The sequence below is a fragment of the Apium graveolens genome, chromosome 5, assembly GCF_009905375.1.
Source record: "Apium graveolens cultivar Ventura chromosome 5, ASM990537v1, whole genome shotgun sequence".
Taxonomy (NCBI): domain Eukaryota; kingdom Viridiplantae; phylum Streptophyta; class Magnoliopsida; order Apiales; family Apiaceae; genus Apium; species Apium graveolens.
Genome location: NC_133651.1, coordinates 306,034,522 through 306,047,982, shown reverse-complemented (window position 1 = coordinate 306,047,982; position 13,461 = coordinate 306,034,522). Strand labels below are relative to the sequence as shown.

The 13,461-nt window shown below is 30.3% G+C and overlaps 2 protein-coding genes across 2 annotated transcripts; one reads left to right on the top strand and one right to left on the bottom strand.

Annotated features, from left to right (window-relative positions):
- Positions 1–492: 492 nt before the first annotated feature.
- On the top strand, positions 493–4,231 carry LOC141659328 (malate dehydrogenase, cytoplasmic). Its single transcript, XM_074466135.1, has 7 exons — positions 493–650; positions 1,957–2,115; positions 2,241–2,416; positions 3,034–3,299; positions 3,402–3,537; positions 3,653–3,764; positions 3,865–4,231. Exons 1-7 carry the CDS (start codon positions 608–610, stop codon positions 3,957–3,959), a joined length of 987 nt encoding a protein of 328 aa, XP_074322236.1. The 5' UTR covers positions 493–607; the 3' UTR covers positions 3,960–4,231.
- Positions 4,232–4,407: 176 nt separating this feature from the next.
- LOC141659329 (transcription factor MYB15-like) lies at positions 4,408–7,056 on the bottom strand. Its single transcript, XM_074466136.1, has 3 exons — positions 6,827–7,056; positions 6,110–6,239; positions 4,408–5,147 (listed from the first exon to the last, which is right to left on the bottom strand). Exons 1-3 carry the CDS (start codon positions 6,957–6,959, stop codon positions 4,688–4,690), a joined length of 723 nt encoding a protein of 240 aa, XP_074322237.1. The 5' UTR covers positions 6,960–7,056; the 3' UTR covers positions 4,408–4,687.
- Positions 7,057–13,461: the final 6,405 nt, after the last annotated feature.

The following is a 13,461-nucleotide window of genomic DNA, read 5'->3' as shown; positions in this document are numbered from 1 at the left end:
TTATAGCCGATTAAGAGTTAGATATTAATTTTAATCTTGGGAGCGAAAAACTACAATACTTATATCAAAATAATTACAAAATAACGTGTGTGTCGAAATTTAATTCGTAAACACATATGAATGCATCCGGGATACTCGGAGGAAAGAGAAAATTTATCATTTATAAAATATTTGAGAAAAAAAATCGTGATAATATTTGGGATCTACCGTATTTTATATTGGGTTTGTCCAGTGTGTGCACATATGCACATGCTAAACACTAAAATTTATAATTTTGATGTATTTTAATTGGCGTGGTTGTTGTGAATGCAAGTAGGTCCGCCGTTATAAAGAATTATAAACCTATCAAAACAAGTAAATTTATAAATTTTTGTGTTTAGCATATGCTCCAAAAAAACCGTTTTACATTTCATAAATTTTTATTCACAAAATTACTTATTTTAAGGGGAAAAAGGTAATTATGCTCGCTCATTTCTCCAGCCCTCCGTATATATAGATGGTGCTATATCATATGTGACTGTAACTGCAGTCACAGACTTATCGTTTACAATATCAACCCTTTTCTCTCTTATTTCTAAAAATCAGATCATCAAATCTTTCATAACAAATGGCTAAAGAACCAGCTCGAGTCCTCGTTACCGGTGCTGCAGGTACTTAACTTTCAGATCTGCTCTTTATTTCTCAATATAATTTATAAATCTCGATTGATTCGATCTGCTGTTACATATACTACTCGTTCTTAGTGAAATTAATTCATTTTATCCTGTTTGATTGTTTTATTATCTTCTGATGTTGCTGAATTAGATTTTTTACAGTACAGTGTGAATCAGCTAGTTGATTACTGTTTAAGGATCATGTGTAGTGTTTGTTTCTGTTTTTAATCGATTTTTCGTGTTTACGAGTTATGATATAGGCAGTTTTTGTTGAGATCGATTGATCAATAGAAGTTGTGATTTAGTAGTTAAACTTATTGATAAATCCGGTCTTGGTGATTTCGTTAATGATGAAAGCGTATTCAGTTATTCCATGATTCGTATTTAGAACTCGTTATGTTGTCTTAGTTGTTAAAATTTTGGGTAAATGTTCCGATAGGATCATGTACAGTGTTTGTTTTTGTTTTTAGATTCTTTTGTGTTTATGAATTACGATGTATGCAGTTTCTGTTGAAATTGATCGATAGAAGTGTTATCTAGTAGTTAAACTTATTGATAAAAATGAGGTCACGGTGATCTGGTTAATGATAATAGCTTATTAGTGGTTGTATTTTAAACATGTGTTTGTTTTTTAGTTTATTAACTGTACCAGTGTGTTGTTATACTTTTCGATGTTTTTTTAAAAATATTTTTTCGTGTCCGGATAGGATCGTGTATAGTATTTTTTTTTTATCGATATTTTTTTATGTTTATGATATATGAAGTTTTTGTTGAGATTGATCGTGTTTTGATGAATATTATGATCATTTAGTTGATAGTTGATAAAATCTGATCTCAGTGATTTGGTTAGTAAATAAAGTGTATTCAACTAGTAGATGATTTGATTTGTATTTTTAACTTGTGTCTGTTGTTTTTGTTATGAAGTGAATTAGTACCTTGTAGTACTTGGTGATGCGGATTTGATAATATTTTACAGAGGTGTCAGCGAGGGAGTGAAAGAGGGAAAATGTTAATTGAGTTTTGGATCTTGAACTAAAACAGTAGGATAATATGCTAAATGTAAGATGGAATTGATGGTAGCTAGTAATTGATTCTTCCATCATTTTATGTCGCTGGATACTATGTTCATTACATGCTCGTGCTCATATGATTATTTGATTATATGTACCCAGTGGATGCGAAGTGTAATGTTACGGTGTTAATACAAGAACGAGATGTCCCTACTTCCTACACCATTCATTAAAGTTTCATTGTAATTCTATGTGTGTTTGTGTAAAGGAAGATGTGTTTTTTTAATTGGCAGGACAAATCGGATATGCACTTGTACCAATGATTGCAAGAGGAGTGATGTTGGGACCTGACCAACCTGTTATCCTTCACATGCTTGATATTCCACCAGCTGCAGAGGCATTGAATGGAGTGAAGATGGAGTTGGTGGATGCTGCATTTCCCCTGTTGAAAGGTTAATTCATTACACTTTACTAAAAAGTTGGAAGTCAATACACAATTCAGCAGATACACATATCAAATATATTTTGAAAGTTTGGAATATTGATTATCCTTTCAACATTGTGATTTTTGTATCAGGTGTTGTTGCAACAACTGATGTTGTTGAAGCATGCACTGGCGTCAACTATGCAGTTATGGTTGGTGGTTTCCCCAGAAAAGAAGGCATGGAAAGGAAGGATGTAATGACAAAGAATGTGTCCATTTACAAGAGTCAAGCTTCTGCTCTTGAGAAGCATGCTGCTGCAAACTGCAAGGTAAGTGAAAATTGTTCCCTTTGTCATAATCTGCCTTGATTACTGCTAAAGCGGAAAGCCAAGTAAAAAAAATTCCCACTCTGTTTATTCAGTCAAGTAAATCACAAACCATATGTAGCATATATTCATCACTCACCACAAGAAGTGCTCATCCAAGTATTCTTGGGTTATTTTCCAAATCTTTTGTTGACCTATCTTTTTGGCAATACTAAAGCTGACATGCGAGTTTTAAGTTGAAAAAATTAAATACTAATATTTGTAGTTTGAGGGTTAAATTGTAGCTTTTATAAGAGGTGAAGGGACAGCTAATTTTAGTTTTCTTCCCCAATGATAGCCAAGTTTAACATGGTTGCAATTGGCAAATGATCGCGTAACATTCTCACGCTACATTTTTTGATATGAGGTTCCACCAAGTAGATTTTCTAGAATGAAAGTCACACCATTGTTTCTAAGCTTATGTGAAGGTTAAGAGTTTGCTGTTTAGATATTGTTGTATATGTATATGTTTAAATGTCATTAGAAAGTAGTGTGTTGGCAGTTTACGTGTTCCCAGAAATGTACTAATATCCAATGGGTGTCATTACTTGTATTCTTATTTTATTAGTTGCTTGATCCAGGTCTTGGTAGTTGCAAACCCTGCCAACACCAATGCATTGATCCTAAAGGAATTTGCACCATCAATCCCAGAGAAAAATATAACTTGTCTTACAAGGTTGGATCATAATAGGGCACTTGGTCAAATCTCGGAGAGACTGAATGTTCAAGTATCCGATGTTAAGAATGCTATCATTTGGGGAAACCACTCATCAACACAGTACCCTGATGTTAACCACGCAACTGTTGGTGGGAAGCCTGTCAGGGAGCTTGTTGCTGATGATGAATGGTAAAAGATGTGATTATGTCTTCTTCTTCTGAATTTCTGATAGCATCAAATAGTATTAAATAGTTCATATCTCTGACATAACTTGAATGATTTTGTTTATAGGTTGAACGGAGAATTTATTAAAACTGTCCAACAGCGTGGTGCTGCAATTATCAAAGCTAGAAAACTCTCTAGTGCTTTATCTGCTGCTAGTTCAGCCTGTGACCACATCCGCGATTGGGTCCTTGGAACACCAGAGGTGGTAACTCCTGTCTAATCTTTGTTATACATTCTTTGATACTATTTCAAGTTGAGGTCTAGTTTCTTTTATCAACTGTTACTTGGATTAAAACTCACCTTCCCGCTGATTATAGGGTACTTGGGTTTCTATGGGGGTATACTCTGATGGCTCATACAATGTACCTGCCGGCCTTATCTATTCCTTCCCTGTAACATGCGCTAATGGAGAATGGAAGATCGTTCAAGGTAAGCACACGACATGGTTGTCCTTTTCACTAATGAATGGATATTTTGTAATACGGATTTTCATAGTGCTAACTGTTTTTTTTCCATTTACTCCTCGTAGGGCTTTCCATTGATGAATTCTCAAGGAAGAAACTGGACTTGACAGCTGAGGAGCTTAGCGAGGAAAAAACCCTTGCATACTCCTGCCTTTCTTAGGTTTCTTCTTGTCATCTGCATCTCTAGTGGAAAACTGGGGAACATGATTCAATAAGGCAGCTGTTTTGTAATTGCAATGCTGTAATGATGCAGACTGTTGATGTGGATCCCATTGTTGCTGGATCTATATATAGTTTGTTTTCAAATTCGGGATATTTGAAGTCTGGACTTTAGATTATTGTCATGGAGAGGTGAATCGAACCTTATAATAGTGAATGAATGTTGCATTACTCATTGCGGTAAAAAATAATGTTTACTCATGCATTTGGTCATTTTTAGATGTTCGTCTTCGTAAGATGATCTGTTGGGATTGGAATGTATTTTCGCCACAAACATCATTCTAATTTCTGACGAAGTTGGTACTGCTTTGTTGCGTAGCTACACTGCCTACACCCACATAAGATCTAGGGTTGTCACTTAATAACTGAACTCCGAAATTGTTTATCTGTTATGATCTCTTATATCTGTTTACTAATACCTATCTTTTACTCTGTTATAGGAGAAGCTATAGATTAGTGTAACGCTTGGTTTGTTGCTTTTTACATTGTCCAGTTCTTAATCTAGACTCTGGATGGTGCTACTGCATTAGGACTTTTAAAGGCTTATTTAAATCATGCTGCGGTATTAGCACAAATACGATAGTCGATTTAATCAACTATTTACAATGTTCATGCATCAATTCCCCCCTTTGACATTGTCCGAATTATAGAATACAACCAAATAGCCTGTCAGAATTCTGGTAATTCTTCGGCTGTCATGAAAAGATTATACCAAAAATCCATGTCCTCGTCACCTTTGAGACATTTTACTTCCTGATCAATATCGAAACACACTTTCAAATCTTGATCAGTTGGTATATCTGCAGTCCGAGAACTTTCCCCGATCTCAGACAAAATATCCTTTGATGAAATCAATAGTTCTTGCATGACGGTCTCATGATTGGTGCTGGCTGATGAGAGTTCACCAGAAGAACTTTGCCGCGAAATTGACCCGTACCACGAACTGTCATTCTCTTTACTGGTAAAAGAATCCGTCTCTCCAGTTTGAGGTTCCGATTTTCTGTTTTTCTGTTTTCTTGCGTCTTGAGTGGATTGATAGTTTTTGAGCTTCTTCTTAATGTGTGTATGCCATACATTTTTTATTTCATTGTCAGTTCTTCCTGGTAATTTAGCCGCCATGACAGACCATCTGAATTTTATTCCAGAAAAAACAAATTCAATAAATTTTAACACAAGTGCATGCTATTTAGTATATTTAGTAGTAGTAGTTCATTTGTAGTTGACCACAGGAAAGGTTACTTAAGCAAATTATATAGATAGTTAGTATGACACACTGCCCTAAGTATAAAAAAAGCAGTATTATAAAGCAATAATTTTACAATTGGACTCTTAAGTTATTCTACGATACTATTAGTTGAGTCTTAAGTCTTAACCGCTATAATTATATTACTCTATAGTCAAGTTTCAAAACATGAGTCCATGCAAGTTGCAACAGTTGCACATCTTTAATTTAAGTTGTACCTAATCCTAATATATTCAAGTCTATAGTTTATCTTACGTTTCGTTAACAAGCTTACCTTGGCATGCATGAGAATACCAGACTAAAGCTTATATATAAATAGTCCCAACAATCACCGTAATTGTCTTGTTCTGTTAAATTAATTTAACCTAGTAACAAAATGTGACGGGCCTTTTTAACTACATTTTTTTATTAGCTTCTAAATTGTAATCATATAAATTATAGTAATTTTTTATCATATACATTATATTTAATATGATATGATTGTGCACGATTTAGGAATTTTAAATAAATAGTCATGATCAAGAGCCGAACAAGAGATATATTTTGGAGAGACAGAAGTCACTGAACTAAATTATTTTTTCCCCAAAATTTTACACTTAAATTTGTGTGAATTTAGACAGGTGGCATGACCGAAACTTCTAGTTTCTACGATCGTCATGATATTAATTTAATTGACGATATGTGTTATATATAACCAATAATATAAATTTGTAAATGAAAAATATGGATATTGAGATAAAATACATATCGAAATATTAGTTTTAGTGTAGAGTTTAATTAAAAAAGTTTCTGTGAAATTGCAAGATACAAGCAGCATTGTTATTTTATATCTGTGTATAAGCAAGCACCTGTTTCCGATAGTTTCATGTAGCTGAATGATAGTGTCCTCCTCTTCTTTGCTGAAATTTCCTCTCTTGATATCAGGCCTCAAGTAATTCGTCCATCTGAGTCTGCAACTCTTTCCGCATCTCAGAAGACCTGAAAATGCACATATAAAATAATAATTAGTGCATCAAACTTATAATATCAGTAACTAATTATTTGCGTCTGTGATTCTGTAAATATTAGAGTTCACTACAACAAATCAGGTCATTTACGACGGTTATTTTGAACTGAAATCGTCGTAATTGAGGCATTTACGACGAAAATATTCAGTCATTTTTGCTCGAGAACTAAGTTCATTTTTCGTCACAAAATAAAATTTCGTCGGAAGTTCAATTGTCGTCACAAAATACAATTTTGTCGGAAGTTAGTAAGTAAGGGCACACATTCTCAATAAAATAGAAATCAACTTAGGACGGATAATATTGTCGTATGTTAACATACGACGGAAAATAGCGTCGTAAGTTAGTAACTTCTGTAAATATTAGAGTTGTTTCAGTATCTGATATCTCTCTTAGAATTTACTTAACATGCATGGTTTCAAGCAGACCATATTATGATCTTAGATCTATAGGTAAACAAACACTCACTATATTGTACAGGCATGCGTGTGGGTATTTAAATTTCTTACGATTTCATTTAAATTACGGAAGAAGTAGAGGGAATAATATTCGAAAACCAACCAGATAGTTTAGGAAGAGCCCTCCAGTTAGGATGGCCATTTTGCAGGACGTAAGAGATGAGACGTTGATCTTCTTCACTCGTCCATGGCCCTTTTTTCAGTCCCATCTTGTCACAACAAGGAGCTCTCACCATCTCTTCTCTTGTATTGTGACAGTCACTCCTTGTTATTTTCACTAGCTCTCCTTTCTCGTATTCTCTCAGTTGACAGATAGAGAAAGATACAAATGAGAAGAGAAGGATTTTAGTACTACTTATATATACTTAACAATGCAAGTCATACAGGAGCTGTGAAGTGAATAATCCAACCAAAAGGCATCTCAACTACAACAAAGACTTGCGAAATTGCCAGGAAAGAGAATCTGATCTCATGATTACAAGTAATATTATTTATTATATATTAGGTACTTAGTTTTAACAGAGATCAAGCTTATTGGTTAGCAGAATTTGGAGAGTACTAAATGCAGGAGTCCTAATCAACTGTGTTTGTTAGCAATTTGGTAAACAAAATGACAAACATCCACTAACATTGCATGCTCACCTCTATGGAGTAATATATAAGTTAAAATGTTTAGTACTTATACTATATACATCATGTTTGAGTAAGTAAAATGAATATATACATCATGTTGAAAGACAAGTTGCAAGCCCTACACTACAAGAAACAAGGTCTTTTACGACTGTATAATACGGAACTAACCAAATAAATGACAAAAAAATGACCGACTTTTGAAATTAATCTGTATAGTAAATATCGGACCGATGACTTTTCAAAATTTATAAAACATGATGTTGTAAAATATATCAGTTTTAGCAATTATGTGTGACATTGTTAAACTTGTAAAAACAAGTATTCTCTTGTTCAACTTCATTTCGCATACATTAAACTCTATGGGTACAATAATTTCTGAAGCTGTAATATACAAATTTTATTTGTGAAGCGGCAGTGTAACAGCCCAGATCAAATTCAAAATTTTTTTACAACGAGGCTCTTTGGCAAAATCATGTAAAAATAAATTCAATCATAACTTTTTGATCAAGTTTTCGATACCTATTTGAGTTCTTAAAACAGAATGTGGTTAATTGCAGGGACAACGATTCGGATAAACTTAGTAACGGTCAAAGTCAGAAGTTTTGGATTTCTAGTTTCACACAGTTAATAAAATACATAGTCTTTATATAATAAGTTAAGATAAACTTAGTTTTGTGGTCAGAGATCTCATCTAGTCCACTTGAGCTGTCTAGTTTCTTTCGTCCCAGAAGAGAGTGAGAGGGGAAAAAGAGTTCAGTGCCTGCATAAAGCAGTTTTAAGAGAGTTGAGAGTACATAATTCCGTTTAGGAGTCGGGATGGCGACCGGTCGGTTTCGTAAGATTCAAATCCGATCCGTTATGTTTTGTTTCGAATCGAGTTTGTGTCCATATATTAAAAATAAAGATCCAATTCTGGTTTTGGGTCGGTTTCAGGTTTAATTCTGATACTTTAAAAGTAATTAATTAAAAATTAAGAAAAAATATTATTATACAAATATGTTAGGTAACAACTTTTTTTGAATGTTAAGAATACAAAAATAATACTTTATATTATCAATAAGGGTCGATGCAGTGGTTGAAATCTTATTTTCTTAAATGTAGGTTAAAAGTCTGACTCACTCATGCTATGCGTTTCTTTAACTAAAAAAATAGTACTCTACGTATTTAGATAATTAAAAATTAGCGTCAAATATAATAAATTTAATTATCGATAATTATCCAACGTCCCGGTTATAAACATTAGATTTAAATATTTGACATATATAAATTATGTATTACTGTTATAACATTATGTAAGATAAAAATATGTTATCGGCTTTTTTTTTTGGGTTTCGGATTCAGATGGGGTTTGGAACGGATTTCAGATTTCGGGTCGGGTATCGGTGCGGTATACCTAAGATCCAAATCTAGATCCAAATTGTTTCGGATTTAAAAATAAGATTCTAATCCGGATTCAAATCTAAAAAAATAGGTTCGAATAAATCCAAACAGATTAAAATAAATCAAATATCCGTCGAATATCTGTTGGGTCGGATAATATTATCATCCTATTTAGGAGTTGCAGGCTACATAATTCAGTTTACGAGGTGTATAGGTGTGTTTGTGTTTGTTACTTACTATTGTCTTAGCAAATTAGCAGCATGAGAACATTGTTTTTAGGAATACTGGGTATAAAATTGATGGTCAAAATAATTATGAAATGTTAATTAAACTGTATTCATACCAATAGTACTAATTATAATTATTTTATATTATCCGTCATGCCACGTTATTCGATAAACATTTGATAATTTTTTTTATCTAGCATTAATCTTCTTTTTGACCTGAAAACCAGGTTCTCAGAAGAGAAACCTTCCTGCTTTTACAATTTACATGCATCTTCAAATCTCACTCAACCTTTCTATATAGGAGTATAAGATATCAAAATATTACTAAACAGATTATGGGGCCATCTTCAACTGTTTTATCTAAAAGTTCAAAATTGAATCATATTCAAAGTCTAAGCCAAATTTATGCCGAACTCAAGGTAATCCCAATTTGGATTCAAATTATATTTTATATATTATAATATATATATATATATTATATTAAACTCTTATTTTTAAATATAATGTATAACCATTTTCAGCTATTTTTTTTATCTTAGTGAACCCGCGGCCTCCACCTTCAGGTGCGCACTGGTTAAATCCACGGGTTCATGCTATAACCTGCAAATAACGTGAACCAAGATAAACCGCATTTAACTGACAGACTCTGACCATTATTAACTATTTATATTATATTTGATAGATTATTTAAATCAAAGACAAAAAATTTTAATATACGTAAAATAATTAAAAATTAAATGCTTAATTAATGAAAAATACATTCATTTCATTAGTTAAGATATAAAATATCATTAACATTTATTAGTTATTCACAAATTAATTTTAATTCTAATAAATTCAAATATATTAATAAGAAAAATATTATTTCATATTAAATCCAAATTTGGATCGGTGAAATATTAGTTGTAATGGTTTTTTTATCAATACGAAGAATCTGACTTTTCTACGATATCACACAAACTTTTGTAATAACCAATATGAATACGGTTGATTATTCCTTCCACTTCAGATTCCAAATTTTTGTTGAAAAGAAAATATTTAAAAACTAATTTTTGTAATTATTTTTAAATATGTAAATAATATTAGAAAGGAACAAAGTTACACACCTAAAACAAAATACATGTCATTTTTTTATTTATGAAATTCATATTAATATAAGAGGATTCATATTTACATATGAGATCCAATAGCACGAAGACACTAATTATTTTGCAATACTAACATCTCTTCTTTAAAAAATGTAGTGATATATCATTTTTTTTATAAATAAAATCAAGTCAAAACTCCAACACTAAATGTGTCCATAATTCAAACTTGCTTCCCTGTATTACTAGAAAAAGAAAAAAAAATGCAAGTAAACTACATACATACAATAAGACGACTTTGACTTTCATGTTTCAGTCAAATTTTGGGTTGGATATGGACTACATATTTTATGCAGAACAATGACTATACAGAAAACACGTTTAAAATTGAATAACAAGATTTAGTTTGAAATCATTATATCTCATTATCATGGACATCATTGACTTGCCATTTTATTATATAAATCACTTTAATTCTTAATTTATTTGTTTAACGGTTCTCAATTCAGTTTAAGTAATGCAAGGGTGCATGTGAAGTATGGATCTATATATTAATATTTTATAGCTCCTAGGGCAATTTAATAATATTTAAATTAATTGTATATATGCATACATATTTATGTGTCAGTGTTAATTGTAATCAAGAAAAAAATGTTGCGGTTAAATTTTGGATGAGCAACGAGTGTGAGTTTTTGACCAAAACATTAAAACTTAAGTATCATGTAAAGAATTTTATGGATTAAGTTATTGTCTAATGTACTTTTATGTATTATTGTATATCAGTTTGTAACTCGGACACTCTGTGCACACACACAAGTTGAGAAAACAATATCTTCATTTTTTATATATTCTTTATATAGTAGGTACGGTTAATTACTTGATAGTTATATAATACTTAATTATAAAAAGTAGTTAAATTTTATATTTGGATAGAGAAATATATGGTTTGTGTGCTTATATGGGCCTAGGCCCAAAACTAAAAGTGGACTCACTCGTACGTAAGATCTTGATTTTAAGGTCGGTTACGTTTTTGTGAATGTTTCATTTTAAAATTTTAGTTTCTGCCATGACTAAAATTATATATGCACTTGTCCCGGGGCTCCTGCTTAATAAACTACTCGTAATAATCCGTGCGCACTTATTGGCTCATTAATTTGCTTAATGAGCTAATTTAATAAATGAATATAGGCAGATTAGTCGGTGTAAGCTTAAAACGAAACGACTAAACTTAATATGTAAAATATTGTTAGTAGGTTTAAAACTAAAAATTACTATATATGTTGAATACAGAGTTAACAAAAAATTTTGAATTTTATTTTAAATAAACTATATGTACTGAACTATTTTATTACTGAATTAACTACTAATTTAAAATTAACTTACCCAATTTTACAATTTTATAAGATAAAAAATGCATAACTGAATTCGGAATGTCTTGCAATCATAATATACAATAATGTAAAATTCACATTACTATTAATATAAAAGTTGATTTAATGTAAAAATGTTAGTTTTTGAAATTTAACGCATGTATGTATGGAAAAATGTTGATTTTTTATTTACAATATTGTTAACAAAGTAAGATTAAGTTATATGTGCGTCTGTCAGCATGTAAATTATCGTATGTTACATTTTTTTAGCAAATTACGATGATTTAATTTATTTATATGCTAAATATATTATTTATGTACATATATAATCATTATTAACATCTAGTGATACAATTGATTATTTAAATGACATGCATTTATAATTATTCAATATTAAAAATATGTAATAAATTAATTGCAATAATTTATATATGGTATTCACATTATCACTAACAAACAATTCATATCTATTTTTTACACAACTGAGTATCAATCATGGTTGTAACTTAAAAATAAATTATATATTGTAAAGACTTATTATTGATATTTATGATTTTTTTTGAAGAATTCGAAAGAAAAATTGTAATTATATCGTTATTTAAACTATTTTTAAATTTGTTTCATTACGACTCTAATATTTCTTCATATAATAATTTGATAACATTTATACTATTCTCCTAAAATTAAATATTTTTCAATTCGATAAAGTTTTATAAATATAAGTTGAACTGGTTAATTTTTTCAAATTATTGAACAATATATATAATTTTTTCTTTAAATGGCATAAAATGCATTGAATCATGCTACAATATAGTATATATATATATATAATTTATTTGAATAATTCAAAATATTTGTATAATGTCTTCGAGAAAATAATATTATATTAAATCAATTTAATATATCATCGTAGTTTTAAAAAGTGAAAATTAAAAATTAATCGTTTTAATATACCATCGTAGTGTCAACAAATCTCGTGAGATCTCATATCAAAAACAGTAATGCATTACGAGTCAAGTTATTAATTTTAATACAAATAATCAATTGACATTTATATAAAGACCTCAAACACATTCATTTATATTACTCCATTAGTCCCACTGTATTGTTTACATTACTTCTCACCACGCTTTTCAATGCTCGTTTAAAATATAATTTCATAATATTTTTAATTTTTGTTTATGAATAAAATTTTTATGTTTAAACTTTTATTCAAAAAAATTAAAAAAAACATTATTAAACTATACTTTATAGAAGTCTCGAAATGCGTGTAAATAGTGTACGTAAACTTTCCAGCGGGACGGAGGGAGTAACATAAGATGTTAAAAAAATTCACATTATTGGTAAGATATTCTCGCGGAGTTTGTAATTTAAATTTACTAACCGTAGAATGAGACGATATTTTTCGGTCGGGTCATGTAGTCGAATTTCCAGTATTTTTTGAATAATGGGTCAAGTTCTAATTTTAAATTTAAAAAAAATGCATTGGCTCATTATAATTTGAACTTATCTAAATATGAAATACCAATATAGATTATTTATATATAAGCGATTCTATTTTCAATATTTTTTTAAATATTATATATGTACATTTTAATTACTTTTTATAATAAAAAATATGTTAAAAATATATGAGATATATTTTTAAACTAAAAAATGATTCATAAATAAGATAATAATCTATTTATGTACCATACCTAACTTTATATCTAGAATTCAATTCTTTAAAATTAATTGTACAAATATTCAAGTAACTATTTTTTTTTGCGGAATTCAAGTAACTAGCTTAAAATTTAAATAAAGTATTCATTTAGCACCGTTACATATTATGTATATGATAAAAAACACATGTGACAATATGGTGTAGTGGTGTGAGGTTGTATAGGTGATTAAAATATCTGGTGTTCGATATCTGGTGTTCGATTCCCACAAATCACATCTTTTATATAAATATTAAAAATAGGGGTAATTTAGTCTTTTCAATGAGACTTTTTAATCTCACTAATATTATCCCCTTATTCTCCTATTATATATAGAAGAGAT

What these genes read in the sequence shown, in the direction of transcription:
- LOC141659328 (XM_074466135.1), top strand. Translation starts at nt 608, where the DNA reads ATGGCTAAAGAACCAGCTCGAGTCCTCGTTACCGGTGCTGCAG. An exon ending in CCTCGTTACCGGTGCTGCAG is followed by an intron (nt 651 to 1,956) that starts GTACTTAACTTT and finishes TTTAATTGGCAG; the next exon opens with GACAAATCGGATATGCACTT. An exon ending in GGGTCCTTGGAACACCAGAG is followed by an intron (nt 3,538 to 3,652) that starts GTGGTAACTCCT and finishes CGCTGATTATAG; the next exon opens with GGTACTTGGGTTTCTATGGG.
- LOC141659329 (XM_074466136.1), bottom strand. Translation starts at nt 6,959, where the DNA reads ATGGTGAGAGCTCCTTGTTGTGACAAGATGGGACTGAAAAAAGGGCCA. An exon ending in GGCTCTTCCTAAACTATCTG is followed by an intron (nt 6,240 to 6,826) that starts GTTGGTTTTCGA and finishes GTGCATTTTCAG; the next exon opens with GTCTTCTGAGATGCGGAAAG. An exon ending in CATGAAACTATCGGAAACAG is followed by an intron (nt 5,148 to 6,109) that starts GTGCTTGCTTAT and finishes AATAAAATTCAG; the next exon opens with ATGGTCTGTCATGGCGGCTA.